This window comes from Polychytrium aggregatum (assembly GCF_025602895.1).
Source record: "Polychytrium aggregatum strain JEL109 chromosome Unknown BJ171scaffold_12, whole genome shotgun sequence".
Classification (NCBI taxonomy): Eukaryota; Fungi; Chytridiomycota; class Chytridiomycetes; order Polychytriales; genus Polychytrium; species Polychytrium aggregatum.
In genome coordinates, this window is record NW_026516214.1 from 971,986 (window position 1) to 991,661 (window position 19,676).

The 19,676-nt window shown below is 56.8% G+C and overlaps 2 protein-coding genes across 2 annotated transcripts; one reads left to right on the forward strand and one right to left on the reverse strand.

Annotated features, from left to right (window-relative positions):
• The first annotated feature begins 45 nt into the window (after positions 1-45).
• On the forward strand, positions 46-1,367 carry BJ171DRAFT_44500 (TLD-domain-containing protein). Its single transcript, XM_053108160.1, has 5 exons — positions 46-202; positions 351-454; positions 605-822; positions 942-1,049; positions 1,135-1,367. Exons 2-5 carry the CDS (start codon positions 362-364, stop codon positions 1,274-1,276), a joined length of 561 nt encoding a protein of 186 aa, XP_052968333.1. The 5' UTR covers positions 46-202; positions 351-361; the 3' UTR covers positions 1,277-1,367.
• On the reverse strand, positions 1,128-2,489 carry BJ171DRAFT_44468 (uncharacterized protein). The gene has a single exon (XM_053108149.1). It carries the CDS (start codon positions 2,191-2,193, stop codon positions 1,459-1,461), a length of 735 nt encoding a protein of 244 aa, XP_052968334.1. The 5' UTR covers positions 2,194-2,489; the 3' UTR covers positions 1,128-1,458.
• Positions 2,490-19,676: the final 17,187 nt, after the last annotated feature.

The window sequence follows — 19,676 nt, forward strand, 5'->3', positions numbered from 1 at the left end:
AACGACATCAGTTCCGCCTTTGTTTTCGCCCTTCCTCTCGTCGGAGCCGATCGACATCGTCGGGGCCAAGTCGGGCTCATCCATCGACCGCTCCCACAGCGTGCGCTCCAGAAACTCTCTCGATGGCTTCCCAGGATCCATATCTAGCTTCTTTTGGGAGATGGCCAAGGTAGCCGGTCGGGTGGCATTTTCTCCTGAATACGTAAGCACGCTGTTCTCCGAGAATCCGAAGCCCCCCGCGCTCCAAAAGAGTGTTTCGGCTCCAAGCCATCATCCGCGGGGTCCCCTCCAGCAGTTTGACCAGGAGTCAGAAACCATCTTCACTGATGACGGCCTTGTGCATTTGCAAGGTGGTTCAAGGATGTCGTTGATCGACATCAAGCGCCCACCCGTGAGGCTGGAAGGTCGAAATTCCGATCTCGAAGGGATTCTGCTGCCTCCTGTCGTGGAAAAGGTAAAGCGACATCGCAGGCGGCCATTCGCGACCGTGCCCACGATCCCACCAGACGAAACGACACGGCAACTCACCGCCTCTGCAAGAAGACGTTCGTTGAAGCTGAGCCATAAGTGCAAATATTTACCGTTTGATTTGCACATTGTCCAGATTCGCCCACACTTGCCACCATTTTTGCGCGAGTCGTCAACGTGGATACTGAGCTACAGTCTGGATCAACATGGCATCAGTTTGAACACTCTCTACAGGAGAAGTGAGGAAAATGGCCCGTCTCTTGTTGTTATCCGAGACGGAGACGGCGGGACGTTTGGTGCTTTTGCATCCGAGGCCCTGCACATCGAGCCAACGTACTTTGGAAACGGTGAATGGTTAGTCAGCGCATCCGAGCTTGTTCGCACGATGAGTCGAGTGTCTGGACGTCGAGTACCGATTTCAGCATCGCCAATATCTGATTTGAATCCTGCGCGTCTGATCTTGAACCGGGCAGCTTTCTGTGGAAGCTGAGTGACGACGGGGATATCCAAGTATACCCGGCCACAGGAGCGAATGAGTATCTGATCTACGGCGAGCCTCATATGTTTGCTTTCGGTGGAGGGTAAGGACGTCATGCCGAAATCAGAGCCGTCTATCAGCCACACACCGCACCACTGACAGTTGGCATTGAACGATCCCAACAACAGCCAAGGTCGATTTGGTCTCTGGATATCCGATGATCTTTACAACGGACACAGCGAACCTTGCGACACCTTCAAGAACGCTCAACTCTCAGCGAAATCCGAGTTTATTGTTGTCGCCATTGAGATTTGGTCATTCAAAATTTAGGCAGAACAGTGCGACACATCGCCATTCCGATGGGATAGCACCGGATTTTCAATTTTGGATTTGAAATCAACGTTATTTTTGTATGATAGTTATCAAAGTTTATGACATAAATGGTTTCTTTTTGGCAAGCATTGATTTGCGGGCTTCTAAAGCCGCAGTGCGTGGGTGTGTCTACTGTGCGGTCATCGAAGGCAAGGCATCGGTATTTTATGAGGGCGTAAGCCATATAATGTCACATTTTGGGTGAATATCACAGCCAAGACGCAACGCATACATTCAACAAACCAAACAGGAGCAGAAACAAATGAGATTGTGGCGAGAGAATCGGCTATCCTCATCGGCAGAGACACATGAAACTGCGAGCGGTTGCAGACCACCCAAACAATGGTGTGGCTGTCGAGGCGGCGCTCAGGAAGTGAGCATCGGACCCTGACCAATACGAACCCATTGCAATCGCGATCAGCAGTAAATGGAGAATGCTGAAATGAGCGTGCATTTGTAGGAACATGGCATGAGCGTATAAAATGACATGATGAAGCGAATGGAAATCGACCAGAAAGGCCGATTTGGGAGTCGTCAGGGAGAACCAAATGTTGGATACGAATCCTGGCGGATGTTGTACTGATGGCTATCTGAATAGGAAACGCTGTAATGAATTCAATGGGTGTACACTCTCCAGGGATACTCTGCGAAACAAAAAAGGGCCACTCTGACGAATGGGTCCATTCAGCACAGTATGTCGTAAGAAAGAAGGACACGGAAGCGAGTGTCAAATTCGAACAAACGGTAGAGGCAACAGAGCAACGGAGGCAGGGTGACGGAAACAACTGAGAACAATGCAAGGAGACCTGGAGGAACTTGCTCGGGGAATGCCGGTTCATAACATGCTGGACCGTACCAGCAAGGGTGGGGTCCATGAGAGATTCCTCATGCTGGGCAACCGAGTAACGTGACAGCAATGCTATTCATATTCATATTCAGAAGTAGGTCATGGCGGAGATGCTGCAGTCCGCCCAGAACGACTCGGAACACAGGGGGGGGAAGACGAATCTTGTATTTCCAACGCCTTGTCCGTATGTTCTGGATGCTATTGAATATACAATCGTTCCCATGTCAAGGTCGTCGACATCAGCGCATCGCCCACTCCAGCACACTTTGACCTTCCGGGTTTCCGTCAACTTGGCTCCTTTGATTTGAATCAAAGTAAAATGAATATATCAAGGACATCGAATATCAAACTAGTGTGAAGAAGGGATGGTAAACACAGGCTCGCATGTAATTTTGTGCGGTCAGTACATTGAATAAACCTAAATAGCGGTCGCAATCAAAATATGCTTCATTGAATAAGGGTCTGGGAGAAGAATCGCGCCACCAAGCGCTCTCGGGGAAGAGCGATATTGTTGTGGGAACGCGGACAGGGAGCTCCGGGACTATGCGGAATGCTTCTCGATAACCGCTAACGGGGCCAGGGAGAACAGATATGCTGGTTCACTGAGTCAGAGATGTGAATGCAAGACATTTCCCGCCACAAAACAACTGGCGAGACGACAGCAACGTTCAACAATCAGTGTGTAATGGGAATGAGGATTGGACGGAGTGGGCGGACCGAGACGATCGGGAAATCACTGGTTTGTTGGGCGAAGAACGGTGTTGTCATCTGGCCGGTTTTATCCGGTGGGCGACAGCCAAATCGAGGTAGCGAGCGAGAACGGGTCGGCTTACCTGCGCAAATTGGCAATGGACAAGCCACCTCCAGGGCACTTCTGGATCTTTCCCGAGTCCTCGCACCAGGTGTAACGAGCGGGGAACTGGGACGATGGAGCGATGGGACGAGTGAACGACAGGACGACGGGACAACGGGACAACGGGAGAACATGATGACGGATGACGGAACGCGGAAGCGAGGGCGACAGGACGACGAGACAACAGAGAATACTACGCCTGTATTGGGCAACAACGAGGGGGAGGTATACAGGAGAATTGTCACAGATCGCTCTGCCCGCCTAGCTGCACCGTCGCACTTGTGTCACTGTTTGCGTCGCACACTTTCCTTTTCCTTTGTCCTGTGACGCCTTTCCTTTTTCCTTGCTCTCATGTTGCACACGCCGCTCTGTTTTCCCTGCATTTGTCATCGACCATGCATTAGTCAGACGCTGTGTCACCCGCATTTGTCAGCCACCGAGCATTTGTCAGACTTTCACATGTTTCTCCGGTTAGCCGTTGCTGCCTGGCTGTGAGGACCACGACAAGCAACGACACTGGACGACCAGGTGCTTGGCGAACAACGATAAGCTATATTACGACTTATCAGATAACAACAAGTGTTGTTCGAACTGAAGATACAAAATGGGTGCAAGAAAGGAGGGGCTTTATAGCCAAGAGGGAAACCGAAGGGCGAAAGTGGGCGAGAAGGGTGGAGCGACAAACGAGGGACGAGAAGGGGGTGCGAGGGAGGCGGAGCATCCAGCGAGAGGGGCGAAGCACAGCGCAGTCGGAGGCGAAGTAAGAGTCATCGGCGCCAGCCAATCAGGGAATACACGCCAAGACAAACAAACATGACTCACGGTGCATCACGCGCAGCAGTCCACACGTGTTCCCAACGTGCATGATCATCACATCATCCCCTCCCCAAACTACGGCCACTCCTACGAACAATAAGTCCAGGCTTGTCGGGGTACCGGCGGTGGAAGTCGGCTATCTTGTCGGGAGCGTTAACGTAGTTGGCGGGCTCCCAGCTGCGATGATCAGTCGAGTAGCCCTTCCAATCAACGAAATAGCTCAACTTACCGCGGACCAGCTTGGAGTCGAGGATCTCCTGAACTTCATACTCCAAGTGGTCGTCGACGCGGACTGGCGGAGGAGGGTCTTGGATGCGGCCGGGGAGGGTGTTCGACTTGTGGGGCTCGAGGAGGGAGACATGGAACACCGGATGGATCTTGAGATCCTTGGGAAGGTCGAGGCGGAAGGCGAGGGAACCGATGGCTTCGACGATCTTGTAGGGTCCGATGCGCTGGTAATCCAACTTCTTGCTTGGACGGGTGGTCTTGATGTTGCGTGTTAGGACCCAGACTTGATCGCCAGGAGCGAACTTGGGAGCGTCGGACTTGTGGGCATCCGCAAAGCGCTTGTAGTCCGCCTTGGCCTTCTCGAGGTTCTCCTTCAGCAACGCCAAGTTGTGCTGAAGGTGTTCGACTCGGTCGGTCGCGGAGGGGACATCGAGACTGGAAGGAAGGACCGGAGACTCGAATCGAGGGTTGAAGCCGTAAGTCGCCAGGAACGGGGAGGCCTTGGTCGAGGTGTGCTCGAGGTTGTTGTATGAGAACTCGGCGAGCGGGAGCAGCATCGCCCAGTCATCCTGCTGGTACGAGGTGTAGCAGCGGAGATGCTGGTTGATGACTTGGTTGACCCGCTCAGTCTGTCCATCGGTTTGGGGATGGAACGCCGTGGACAGACTGGTCTTGATGCCGAGTTCCGAGCACAGGGCCTGCCAGAACCGCGAGGTGAACTGGCTTCCTCGGTCCGAGACGATGTTGTCCGGGAGACCGTGGAGGCGGAAGATGTTGTCGAGGAACAGCGACGCTGTTTCCTCGGCACTTGGGAGGGACCGACAGGGAAGGAAGTGGGCCATCTTGGTCAGGCTATCGACGACGACAAAGATGCAAGTCTTGCCGTTGGACTCGGGGAGGTCGGTGATAAAGTCCATCGTCACCAGAGACCAGGGTCGCGATGCCGTCGGGAGGGGCTGCAAGTATCCAAACGGCTTATGTCGAGGGACTTTCGAGCGTGCACAAGTGTCGCACGTCGAGACATAAGCCTGGACATCCTTGCGGATCGAGGGCCACCAGAACTGCCTCGAGATCAGTGCTCGGGTCCGCCGAATGCCAGGATGTCCAACAGCGACAGGGTCGTGGCATGACTTGAGGACGGGGACTCGACACGACTCTGGCACAACGATCTTGTCCATGAAGGTGAGGAGATCATCCTTCAGGACATACTTGGGATCGTTGCGGAGCTGGTCCAGGGACGGGTCCTTTGGTTGCTCCTCGGCAATGAGCTTGAGCAAGTCCACAGGGCGAGTGGAACTTGCATCCGAGGAGCGACGGACGGCACAGGCGAACGCCGAAGGTGGCAGCAACGGGGGAGGCTCCTTGGACACAGGTGCGGACGGAGGGACGTAGTCCGGGCGGCGGGAGAGAGCGTCGGCCTTGCCGTTCTTTGGACCGGGGAGGTATTGAATCCGGAGGTCGAACCGAGACAGGAACTGCGACCACCGGGCGTGTCGCTGGTTGAGGATGCGGGCCGACGCCAGGTATTCCAAGTTCTTGTGGTCGGTAAGGACTTGGACTGGGTGTTGGGCGCCTTCGAGGTAGTGTCGCCAGACCTCGAATGCCTCCTTGATGGCCAAGAGCTCCTTCTCATAGATGCTGTAGTTGCGTTCAGCATCCATGAGCGTGCGGGAGTGAAAGGAGCACGGGTGCAGGTGGCCATCGGAGCCGCGCTGGGACAGGACGCATCCGATCGCAAAGTCTGAGGCATCAGACTCCACGACAAAGGGCTTGGATGGGTCGGGGTGCGCAAGGACGGGCTCGGAGACGAAGGCTTCCTTGAGGGACTGGAAAGCCTTGTGGGCGTCGGGGGACCAGCGGAAGACCTGGGACTTCTTGAACAGGAGCGTGAGCGGACCGGCGATCTTGGCATATCCGTCAATGAAGCGACGGTAAAAGTTCGAGAACCCAATGAAGGAGCGAAGGTCGGAGACATTGCGGGGGACGGGCCAGTCGACAATGGCGGAGAGCTTTGCTCGTTCCATCTCGATACCCTTGGGCGAGATGACGTAGCCGAGGAACGAGACCTTGTCCTTGGAGAACTCGCACTTCTCCAGCTTGCAGTACAACTTTGCAGCCTGGAGCTTGGCCAGGACCTGCTTGACGTGATTTGCATGCTGAGTGGGGTCAGCGCTGTAAATCAAGATGTCGTCAAGGTAGGCAATCGCAAAGTTGTCCAGCTCCTCACGAAGGACATCGTTGATGAAGTGCTGGAAGGTGGCCGGAGCATTGGTGAGTCCAAAGGGCATCACCAAGTACTCGAACTGGCCGTAACGAGTGCGGAAGGCCGTCTTCCACTCGTCGCCTGCGCGGATACGCAGCAGGTTGTAGGCCCCGCGGAGGTCCAGCTTCGTGAACACCTTCGCGTCCCGGACTCGGTCCAGCATCTCGTTGATCAACGGTAAGGGATAACGATTCTTGACCGTGATCGTGTTCAATGCGCGATAGTCCACGCAGAGACGCAGAGAGCCGTCCTTCTTCTTGACGAAGAGGATCGGGGAACCGGCGGGAGAGGACGAAGGACGGATGAACCCTTTGACGAGGTTGTCGTCGAGGTATTCACGAAGGGCCTTGAGTTCGGGCTCTGACAGGGAGTAGAGTGGTCCGAACTTGGGGGTCTTGCCGGGCTCCAGGTCGATCGGGCAGTCGTACGTCCGGTGCGGGGGCAACGAGTCGGCTTCCTGCTTCGAGAAGACTGAGCCAAACGACTTGTACTCCTCGGGGATCGACGTCGAGAGGGGCGTCGGATCCGGATCGGTGGCAGGAAGGACGAGGACTTGGAACACAGTCAGGGGGTCGGGGCTAGACTGTGTGTCGAGGACGGACTGCTCCAACGACTTGTACCTGATCGCTTGGACACGGACAGGAGCGGGGTTGGGAGCAACGGGACCGGGGAGACCAGGACGGACGGAGACGAGACCGGAGGGACCAGGACGAGCAGCACAGGAACAGGGCACCTCACTCGGAACACAATCAGAATAACGTTGAGCGATCACTTTATTCTGATCATCTTCGCGAGTACAAACGGTGCGAGGCGAAGAAGCGAGCACCACAGTGGTGTCGGTAGAGGCACGAGGGAAAACATTGGGTGTGTCGCCAACAAGAGGAAGGGGAGAAGGAGAAACGGAAGAAACGGAAGGGAGGGAAGAGGCATCCACAACCTTGAGGATGTGGCTTGCAGGACGGGGAAGGCAAAGGAGTCCACGAGCCCAGTGAAGCCTGGGTTCGATGGACTGCAGCCAGGGATAGCCAAGGATAACGGGTTGGTGGGGAGACTTAATGACATCAAAGGAAAGGTGTTGAGTGTAGTCCCCAAGAACAATCTTGAGGGGTTCCGTCTCAAAAGTGATGGGGCCGGAAGAAAGTGGCTGGCCATCGACACCTTGGACAGGGAGGGGAGTGGATTTGGAAACGAGGGGGACCGAGAAGCGGTCAACAAAGCTCTCGTCGATGAAGTTGCCGGAGGCACCAGAATCGACGAGAAGTTGGCAAGAGAGGGAGCGACCAGAAGGGAGAACAAGAGAAGCGGAAAAAACGGGAGAAGAAGAAGAAATCGAAGAAACGCACGAAGAAGGCTCGGAGCAGAGATCAGTGTCGGCAGCATGGTTCGAGCAGATGACCAAGTTCGCAGGTGGTGTGGAGATCGGGAGCTCTGTCAAAGACATCTGGGAGCCAGATGTGCCCTTAGAAGAGGCGGGTTTGACAGAGTGCGATCCACCACCGACTACATTGATCATTCCACACATAGCCATGCGCTCGACACTTACCTCATGCTCCTTACCATCGACGCTTGCTTCTGGAGGAAGGGGGGACGGCTCCAGATCTAAGCCTCCACTTAGATCTGGGCCTGGTCGTTTCCCGACTCGAAGTGTTCCTCCTCACCATCATCGTAGACGATGGTTCGGACAACCTTCGAACGGGGACGGGAGCCGGGAGCCTGAGGACGGGAGCCAGGGAAGCGGGAACCAGAGGCGGGAGCACGGGAGCCGGACTTGAGGGGGCAGGACTTGGCGACGTGGCCGGGCTTGCCACAGCGGAAGCAGAGGCGCTCCTGGAAACGGCGGTTCTTCTCCTCGGGGGTCAGGCGGCTGACGACGGCGGCGTCGATCTGCATCGGCTCGGAGTAGAGAACCGGAGGCTCCTGGGCGGGCGGCTGGAAGGACGGAGGTCGGGAGTTGAAGGCCTGGGTGCCGAAGGAAACAGGGCCAGTGTTTCGGAGCTCGTTGTTGAGCTCGATGATGCGTGCATCGATCTTGAGGCAACGCTCGACGAACGGGACCAAGCGGAGAGGGAGAGGGTTGATGAAGGAGAGGCGCTGCTTGATCTCCCTCGACAGGCCACGGCGGAAGGCGGATATCTTGGCTTCGTCGTTCCATGGAAGGTCGGCGGCAACGCGGAGGAACTCTGAGGCATAATCCATGCACGAGCGGTTGCCCTGTGCCATGGAGGAAAGGAGCAGCTCGGCAGTATGGGTGCGGTCGGGATCGTCAAACGCTTGGCGAAAGCGTTCCATGAACGAGTCGAACGAGTGCAGGATTTGATCGTTCGATTCGATCAAGGGAGTCGCCCACTGGAGGGCCGGACCAGTGAGCAAACTCAAGACGTAACCCACCTTGACTTGCTCGGACGGGAACCTGGATGCCTGGAGCATCATGAGCAGGCGGCACTGGTTGACGAAGGGGCGGAACTTTGACCTGGTGCCGTCGAACTTGTCCGGGGTCGGCATGTGCGGGAGCTGCGGGGCGGCGGAAGAGTGTGTGGTCCGGAGGAGGACCAGTTCCTCCTGGAGGGCAACGATTTGGGCCTGGAGTTGGTCCATGTGGGATATGGGGGCGGGGGGGAGAGTGCAGAGAAGACAACAGAGAATAGAAGGATGAGGGCAGCAACGAAGCCTCAGCCAAGCAGGTGGTCAGACAGAGAGAGGGAGTTCGAACAATATGTGAGGACCACGACAAGCAACGACACTGGACGACCAGGTGCTTGGCGAACAACGATAAGCTATATTACGACTTATCAGATAACAACAAGTGTTGTTCGAACTGAAGATACAAAATGGGTGCAAGAAAGGAGGGGCTTTATAGCCAAGAGGGAAACCGAAGGGCGAAAGTGGGCGAGAAGGGTGGAGCGACAAACGAGGGACGAGAAGGGGGTGCGAGGGAGGCGGAGCATCCAGCGAGAGGGGCGAAGCACAGCGCAGTCGGAGGCGAAGTAAGAGTCATCGGCGCCAGCCAATCAGGGAATACACGCCAAGACAAACAAACATGACTCACGGTGCATCACGCGCAGCAGTCCACACGTGTTCCCAACGTGCATGATCATCACACTGGCTGCTGTCCCGCCGCCTCCGCTGCTTCGCCCCCGCTGCGGCAGGCTTCGCCTCCGGGACCGCCAGACAGATAAATAGCCCGCCTTCACCCGCTCATGTTTCTGGTCATCACCTTCGACCCCAGACACACTTGACTCTAGATCCTAGCCTCGCTAAGATCAATAAAACCCTTCTCTATCTTTTTCTTTTGATCTCCTCTTGATCCCGTGATCTGACATGGTAGCATCGGACGATCCCGCCGTCAATGCCTGTCTCCAGGCCCTTGAACAACTATCGCTCGAGGACCGCGCCCTGGTCCTCTCCGCCCTGACTGCCCAGCCGAATCTCCCCACGGTCCCTCCCGGTTTCAAGCGTCCCAAGATCCCGCTCCCCGACGCCTTCACTGGCGAGCGTAAGGCTGCTGTCGTTGACGAGTTTGTCTTCTCAATGACCGAGTACATTGCCTTCCACAGTCTCGATGACGCCACCGCTGTCGCCACCGTCGCCATGAACCTCAAGGGCAAGGCCAAGACCTGGTGGCGCCTCTGGTCCCAGGGCAAGCAACTCGACAACCTGACCCCGGCCGCCGTCCTGTCCCTCGTCCGCGACACCTTCCTTCCGTCCACCTCGCTGCGCACCACCGAGGATGAGTTCGAAGCACTGCGCCACACCGGCTCCGTCGAGCAGTTCAACTCTCGCTTCCGCGATCTCCTCCTCGAGCTGCCCCACTTCAGCAACAACCGCCAGAACCTGCAGCGCTACCTCACCAAGCTCAAGCACAGGGTGCGCATCGAAGTCGAATGGAAGCTTGACTCCAACACAGCCACCCTCGAAGATGCCATGGCCCTCGCCGAGCGATACGAGTCCATTATGGGTCAATCGCAACCCCTGATGCAGCAGCCCGCTCGCACTCAGTTCCGCGATCAACCCTTCCGCGAGCTCCAGTTCCAGCGACCTCCTCTCTTCCGCGCTCCACCTGGTCAGCCGCAGTTCCGCCCAATGGTCCGTCCTCCTCGTCCCGCCTTCCAGCCGACCCAGCCTCCCGCACGTGACCCCAACGCCATGGACCTCGACAACGTCGACATGCGCCCGATCAAGAAGCTCACCGACCGCGAGAAGGAGTACCTCCGCCGTAACGGAGGCTGCTTCCGCTGCCGCAAGTTCGGCCACATCGCCTCGCAGTGTCCCTTGAACCAGCCCCGCATCAACGCCATCGTCGAGACCGCCGACCAGGCCACCTTCTACGAAGATCAGGGAAACGACGAGGCGGCAACCCCTGGATACTACGACCTCTGAAGGACCCGGCGAGTTGCCGCCATCCGACTCCGACCCCCGACGCTGAACTATTGACTCTCGCCACCGGACCTCACCTGATCAACTCTCTCATCGACGAACCCCACCGCATTGCCGCCAACCACGGCAAGGGACTGCTTGTGATCGACGCCACCCTCAACGGCTCCCCGATCACCGTCCTCATCGACCCTGGTGCGACCAACTCGCACATCTCCGAGACCCTCGCCTCGACCCTCGACCTTCGAACCAAGACCACCGCCAACGCCGTCACGATGCCCAACGGCAAGTCCTTCCCGTCCTCCGTCACCGATCCCGTCGACCTCACCATCCACGACTACCACGCCCGCATCAACCTCTTCACCGCGCCACTCACCTGGGACGTTATCCTCGGCAAGAACTGGCTCGACCAGACCAACCCCGAGATCGACTGGCCCTCCAACCGAATCAAGTTCTCGATCGACGGGAAGCACCACACTTGGACGGCATCGCGACCCGACACCGGAATGCCACTCACGACCCTCGAACTCCGATCCCAGTACCACATGTCGACCCAGCAGATCAACGCACTGGCTTCGACTCCCGGCGCCGTGTATGTTTGTACTCTGAGCAGTGACTTGAATACAGTTGCTGTTGAACCCTACGACCCCGTTGCCCAACTTGCCCGTGTCCTCGAACCACTGACCCCCGAACACCGATCCATCATCGCAAAGTACCGCGATGCCTTCAACGAACTCAAGGAACTCCCGCCTCACCGACCCGGCATCGACATGAACATCCGACTCGACGACTCTGCCAAGCCAACCTGGTCGTCGCTCTACCAAATGTCGGCCGAAGAACTCGCTCGTCTCAAAGACGAACTCGACCGATTGCTCCGGATCGGCCACATCCGCAAGTCCGTCTCGCCCTTCGGCGCACCGATCTTCTGGGTCAAGCAGGGCGACAAGTTCCGACTCGTCTTTGACTTCCGCGCCCTCAACAAGATCACCGTCAAGGACCGCACCGCGCTGCCCAACATGCGCGAGATCATCGACCGCCTGTCCAAGTGCCGTGTCTTCTCCAAGCTCGACTTGCAACGCGGATTCCACCAGATCCGCATTGCCGACGCCGACACCCCCAAGACGGCCTTCAGGACCAAGTACGGCCACTTTGAGTGGCTTGTGATGCCCTTCGGCCTCGCCAACAGTCCCTCCGTGTTCCAAGCCGCGATGAACGACATCTTCCGCGAGTTCATCGACGACTTTGTGTTCGTCTACATCGACGACATCCTGATCGCATCCGAGGACGAGGACCAGCACATCCGCCACATCGAACTGGTCCTCGACAAGATCCACCGACACGGCTTCAAGATCCGACCCGAGAAGTGTTCGTTCTTCAACTCGACCGTCACCTATCTCGGCTTCATCATCGGCGAAGGACGCATCCAAGTGCATCCCTCGCGCATCGACGCCATCAAGAACTACCCGCGACCAACGACCGAACACGAACTCCGCAGCTTCCTCGGCTTGACCAACACCATCATGAGCTTTGTCCCTGGCTACGCTGCCCTCGCCGGTCCACTCTCGACTCTGATCACCACCCGCTCCGCCAACTCGACCAAGTCCGTCGTCTGGGACGACAACGCCATCGCCGCCTTCGAGCAGCTCAAGTTGCTCTCGCCTCAGTCGCTGCACATGGTCAACCCGGACAAGGACATTCACCTCTTCACCGACTGGTCCGAGTCAAGCGCATCGATTGGTGGATGGATCGGGCAGGACATGGACGGATCCGGCACGGTGCGCCCCATCGCTTTCAACTCGCAGAAACTGCACGGATCCGAACTCAACTACTCGCCCTACAACGGCGAGCTGCTGTCGATCACCCGCCACCTCGACAAGTTCAAGAACTACCTCGTCGGCCGCAAAGTCTTCCTCCACACCGACCAGAAGGCGCTCAAGCACATCCTCGACTCCAAGACCCTCAACAAGCGCCAACAGCGAGCCATCGACACGATGCTGGACTTTGACCTCGAGATCCAGTGGATCCCCGGCTCGTGGAACAAGGTCGCCGACGTGCTCTCGCGCACACCGACAGCCATCTCCAAGGCCGTCCAAGTCTCGATCATCAACGCGATTGTCAACCTCGGACCCTCGCCCGACGATCTCTTGGACACCATCCGCACTCAGTACAGCTCCGACCCGATCCTGTCAGCACTGATCTCGGTCCTCCGCGACAACTCGACCGACGGACTCAAGCCGTGGATGAAGGCACAGCTGCACCGCTTCTCACTTCGACACGGGATTCTCTACTTCGACTCGACCCGCATCTGCATCCCCGGCAAGGACCTCCGCATCTCGATCATCAAGGACCACCACGACTCTGTCTGTGCAGCTCACCCCGGCACCAACACGCTCTACAAGGCCATCTCGACACACTACTACTGGCCCGCCATGTCCAAGGACATTGCCGAGTGGGTCTCGCACTGCGACATCTGCCAGCGAGCCAAGATCCGACGACAACAAGCATACGGTCACTTCTCCCGGATCCCTGTGGCCACCCGCAAGATGGACACTGTCGCCCTCGACTTCATCCTCGGACTCCCGCCTGTCACGGACTCACTCTCGGGACGCACCTTCAACTCGATCACGATCTTTGTCGACTCCCTCACCAAGTACGTCGTCCTGGTTCCTGGCAACAAGACCGACTCGGCCGAAGACGTCGCCCGCCAGTACTTCCGCGATGTCTTTGTGCACTTTGGACTCGCCGGCACTTTCATCTCGGATCACGACACACGCTTCCGGTCGGCCTTCTGGACAGGACTTAACACTCTGCTCAAGACCGAACTCCGGATCGCCTTTGCCCACCACCACGAGGCCGCCGGACAAGTCGAACGCTTTGTGGCAACCGTCGCCGAGGCCATCCGCTGTTCGACTCTGGCCCTCGGCTCCCGCTGGATCGATCAAGTGCCATACATCCAGTTCGCGCTCAACTCACACAGCTCAGCTTCGACTGGACATTCGCCCTTCTTCCTGATGCACGGTCAGCATCCTCGCACTCCTGCCAACACCGACATCATCGCCGAGTCCAACCCTGCAGCACAGTCGATCGAGGAGATGCAAGCGACTCTGGACTTGGTCTCGGACAACATCGGCAAGGCCCAGGACCGGGCCCTGTACTACGCCAACCGACATCGACGCGATATCAGCTACGACATTGGCGACCAAGTCCTGATCGACACGACCGCGTATCACTTCAGCACGGACGACGTCACACCCTCCAAGATGCGGATGCCGTACTTGGGACCCTTCAAGATCATCGAGAAGATCGGAACGACTGGATATCGACTTCGACTCCCGAGGACCCTCCGATTTACAACCGAACTCCCCGCTTCCGCCCTCGTCCCCTACAACACACCATCGACCGACCAACTTGTGTTTGATGAACCCGGACCCAACCACAACGACGAATCAGTGTTCGAAGCGATCATTGGACACAGGATCAACCGACGACGTCGACTTCCTGGATATCGACACGAGTTCTTGCTCCGCTGGCAGGGATACGACCCATCTTACGACTCGTGGGCACCACTGGCCGAACTCTTGGATGGAGGACTCGCAGATATCCACGACTTCCTCAGCCGCAACCGCAACCTTCCGGAAATGGACACACTGATCGACCTTTGCCAAGCACAAGTGCAACGCAACTCGGGATCGAAAAATTGATGGTTTGACTTGAGCACAATTTTTCTGGGGGGGATGTCACAGATCGCTCTGCCCGCCTAGCTGCACCGTCGCACTTGTGTCACTGTTTGCGTCGCACACTTTCCTTTTCCTTTGTCCTGTGACGCCTTTCCTTTTTCCTTGCTCTCATGTTGCACACGCCGCTCTGTTTTCCCTGCATTTGTCATCGACCATGCATTAGTCAGACGCTGTGTCACCCGCATTTGTCAGCCACCGAGCATTTGTCAGACTTTCACATGTTTCTCCGGTTAGCCGTTGCTGCCTGGCTGCTGTCCCGCCGCCTCCGCTGCTTCGCCCCCGCTGCGGCAGGCTTCGCCTCCGGGACCGCCAGACAGATAAATAGCCCGCCTTCACCCGCTCATGTTTCTGGTCATCACCTTCGACCCCAGACACACTTGACTCTAGATCCTAGCCTCGCTAAGATCAATAAAACCCTTCTCTATCTTTTTCTTTTGATCTCCTCTTGATCCCGTGATCTGACAAGAATCCTCTTGCCGAGCCTTTCGGGAGGGGAGGGACAGCAACAGGCCTCTATAAAGCCTGGAAAGAGGAGCACAGTTGTGCGCGCGCCGTTTGGGGCGGGTGTGCCCGACCACAGGTGACGACACTGTTGGGCAGTCACACCAGGCACCCATGACACAGTGAGCGATTCTCGACTCGCGTACCTGATTCTATCCTTTCAACTTTCCAGCGCTCATATCCGTTACAGTTATTGAATGTGTGACGGCTCGGCCCAGTCGCCACTGGTCACGGGGAACGGGTCGGGCTTGTGTGCGAGGAGGCTCCCCATAACTACCCCCACCGGGTCCTCCAAGGTTCCCACGATATATGAAGGGCGATGACCCTGCCGGGAGGGCCCAGCTTGACGAATCTTCTGTTCATCTCGCCTCAACGCCTGCGCTGTTGACCCACCTGTCTGAACGTACGACCGTTCCCACGGCGTTTGTTCCAGCCCGCCTGTGCCGACCTCGAATGCCAGAGCCTGCCGCACGCCGTCTCGTTTCCCAGCTCGTGTCCCGTTCCTAACAGAGTGCTGGAGATCTATATGCGCGCCAAAATATCTCAAGCGCGACAAGATTGAGGAAATCAATTGAAATATCGATGTTGATAGAGGAGTCATCCATGCGATTGGGAGAGAAATGATAGCTTCCTGTTGGCGGAATAACCTCCAATTACACCATAACACAACAATAATTGGGACCATGCTCATCTGGGTGACCTCTTCCATTGTCCCTGGAATTGGGGCAAGCGTAAGTTTGAGAATTCATAGCAGGTGAGAAACCGTTGATACAGGTCGAAAACAGACAGTTTTGTCGTAGCGACAGATAATAAGAATAAAGTTGGTCAAGATTTGGATATGAAGACTGAATAATAGTAGAAAGTGCAGACAACAAGATGGTTCCTGTGGAGATCGATCGAGAGGCACGAGCTGTAATAGTAATATAGACCTGCACAGGTTTGTCGCGACGATGCGTGGGAACACAGACTGAGCTGCCCGAAGTGAGATATGTTGAGTTGAAACTAGAGAAGTACACTGATGTCGTCCAGGATGACCAGTGCCATTGACAAGAGGTTTGTGAGCAGAAGAATAAGTTGTAAGATAATTGGATTGGAGTTGTGATAGAATAAACCCCACTCCTCTGGAACTGCCAGATTACGGGATCAAGAGGAAGTCAACGGCGGGTTCTTTATCTGTCTGGCGGTCCCGGAGGCGAAGCCTGCCACAGCGGGGGGGACAGCAGCCAGGCGGCAGCGGCTAACCGGAGAAACATGTGAAAGTCTGACTAATGCTCGGTGGCTGACAAATGCGGGTGACACAGCGTCTGATTAATGCATGGTCGATGAGAAATGCAGGGAGCACAGAGCGGCGGGCGCAACATGAGAGCAAGGAAAAAGGAAAGGCGTTGCAGGACAAAGGAAAATGAAAGTGTGCGACTCAAACAGTGACACAAGTGCGACGGTCAGCCAAGTGGGGAGAGGAATCTGTGAAAAATGACTTTGAATCAAGGAACCGATGGTATGTTGGAGGGGTCTGCGTGCCTCTCTATTTCTCACGACTGAGCTGTCATGAACTCCATCGGGTTCCTCTCCTCACGCGATTCAGACGAGTACCTCGCGCTGAAGCCAGGTGATTCGGGGAAAAAACCCGGGCTGTTCCCGAGTCCCGTAGTTGTAACCGCGCCAGACTGCAACGGTCCCTCGCCGACGTCGGTTGGCCTGCCTGCGCCGAGACTAGTCGCAGGTAAATACATCCCGCAGACGAGCCCCTTCCTTTGAGCTCGTCTTGCCTCTTGTTATTCCCGGTTGTGTCTCTCGTATCGAATATATTTGGCATTTCCGTCTTCACCTCTCTCCTCCCGCTGTCGAGTCCCTGACATTAGGCAAGACCTTCAACCTCCCCCCCCTCTTGCCCTGACCTTTCCTATCATGTCTGGCCCCTCCATCACCGAACAGGATGCCGCCATCCTCAAAGCAACCGTCAGCCGTGTCGACGAGCACACTCAGGTGCTCGACCGAAGCTCAACCCAGCTGACCACTCAAGGGGCCGCTTTCAACGACCTTCGTGCCCTCGTCGCTCAAGACCAAGCCCAACGCCGTGCCGAGCTCAACGACGCCATAGCCCTTGGGGTCCACGAGGCTCTTCAAGCCCTTCGAGCCGCCCCTGGTCCTGCCCCTGTTGACCGCTACCATGACGACCCCGAGCCCCAAGCCCAACAAGGTCGTCCCGTTCGCCCTGCCCGTCAGATCCGGCCGGCTCTTGGCGTTGCCGCAAGGATGGGCCCTCCAGAACGCTTCTCGGGCAAGGATCCAAGCCGCCTCAACGCCTTCTTGGCCCACTGTCGTCTCGTCTTCGCCTCCAATCCCCCGGACTACCCAACTGGAGTCGACAAGGTCTTCTACGCTCTATCCTACCTTGATGGCACGGCCGCCGACTACATGGCGCCGTTCATCGAAAAGATAGAAGCCCCTTGGGAGGAGCAACCCGAGGTCATCAACAACTTCGAAGCCTTCTCCGAGGCCCTCCGCACCGCCTTCGGCCAAGTCCAACCTGCTGTTGCCGCCGCTCGTGACCTCGTCAAGCTCTCTCAAACCGGCTCCGCTGCCACTTATGCCTCCGAATTCCGTCGCCTCCGTATCCACCTTGCTGATTGGGGAGACAAGGCGCTCATGTTCCACTACGAGCACAATCTCAAGCCGTCGGTTCAGGAAGAGTTGTCCCGTCAAGAGTTCGACTCCCTCGAAGAGCTCATCAGCGCCTCAATCCTGATTGACAACCGACAGGAGGACCAACGCTCGCGCCGTTCGGCCCACCGCCCCTCGGCCCCTGGGCCACGCCAAGTCCCACGCCCAGTTTTCCAAGCTCCCCGTCCCCTCACCCCTGGTCCGCAGCCCATGGACTTGGGCCAGACGGGTGCCCGCCGACTGACCCCTGAGGAGAGGGAGGCCCTCCGACTGGCCGGGAAGTGCTACTACTGCAAGAAGGAAGGACATGTCGCCCTCCGCTGTCCCCTCAAGCTTGTCCCTCGCACTTCTCTTGTCCCCGCTCCCCTCGCCTCCGTGGATGCCAATAAACTCTCCGACCAGGAAAACTTCTCTGCCTAGAAAAGGTCAGAGGAGCTTTCCTAGGCGAGTCGTTTACACCACAATCTCCTCCTGCCCCCGCTGTGCCATGCCATCTTGCTCCCGTTACCGTTTCTTTCTCCCCTACCATGCAACCTTGTCCTGATCCTGTCATAGAACCCCAACCTTCCATTGATATTCTCATACTGCACAACTCGGAGTCCATTGCCGCGACAGCTATGATTGACACTGGCGCGGTCACTTCTCTATGGACTCTGAGTTTGCAGCACGGCATAACCTTCCCACGTTTGCTTCTTCATTCCTGATTACCCTTGCTGATGGTTCTGCTCTGAAGTCCAGTCACAGTGTTTGTGTCCCGATGATCGCCGGTGACAATCACTCCGAAGAAGCTTCGTTCGCACTGATTGAGCTGGCGTCTCACCCCATCATTCTGGGAATGGACTGGATCTCGAAGCACAAACCCCATTTTGATTGGTGCCACAATTCTGTCTTTCTCCCGTGCACGCCAATCCATTCCATGTCCTCCGTCTCCGAAGCTCCGCGTGAATCTTGTCCTCCCGTGCCTGAGTCCGAGTCCGAGTCCGAGTCCGAGTCCGAGTCGTCCCCAGTTGAACCCCAGCCTTGCTCTGCCGTGCCCGAGACCTGCCCAACCAAGGTCGACCAAGTGTCCGCACCGTTGCCCCAAGCTGTCCCCGTTGCCAAGCCGAGCCCTCGCCCGAGTGTGAGCCTGGTTGGTGGCATCCCATTCTGTCACGCAATCAAGAACGAGAACCTTGAAGTATTCTTGCTGGATGCTGCCCCTCTTGTTTCCCTGTGCTCTGTGGGGGTCGCAGGTCCCACCCCCGTCGAGAAACCTCAGCCAGAGGTGCCGTCCAAGTACTCCGAGTTCTCGTCCGTGTTCTCCAAGGTCGAGGCGGACAAGCTTCCCCCACATCGCCCCTACGACCACAAGATTTCCTTGGTCGAGGGCGCCTCTCCCTCGTTCGGCCCAGTGTACAACCTGTCCAAGCTCGAAATGGAGGCCCTGCATGACTATGTCCAAGAAAACCTGTCGAAGGGGTTTATCCGACGTTCCGAGTCCCCGGCTGGCGCTCTTGTTTTGTTCGTGAAGAAGCGTGATGGCTCACTTCGTCTGTGTGTTGATTACAGGGCTCTCAACAAGATCACGATTCCGAATCGCTGCCCGCTCCCGTTGATCTCTGAGACCTTCGACAACCTCGGAAAGGCAAAGGTCTTCACGAAGCTCGATATGCGAGGCGCATACAACTTGTTGCGCATCGCTGAGGGCGAAGAGTGGAAAACCGCCTTCCGTTGTCGTTATGGTCATTTTGAGTACACGGTGATGCCCTTCGGTTTGATGAATGCCCCGGCCACCTTCCAGTCCTTTGTCAATGACGTTCTTCGGGAGTACTTGGATCAGTTTGTTGTCGTCAAGATAGACGACATCCTGATATACTCTAGTAATCCCGAAGAACACGAAGCCCACGTCCGCAAGGTCTTGTCCAAGCTCCACGAGGCCAAGCTCTCACTCAAGCTCGAGAAATGCGAGTTCGACCGCACATCCGTGACCTTCCTGGGTTTTGTGATCTCCCCAGAAGGAATCTCAATGGACCCTGAACAAGTCCAGGCAATCCAGGAATGGGAAACTCCGAAATCCGCCCATGATATCCAAGTGTTTT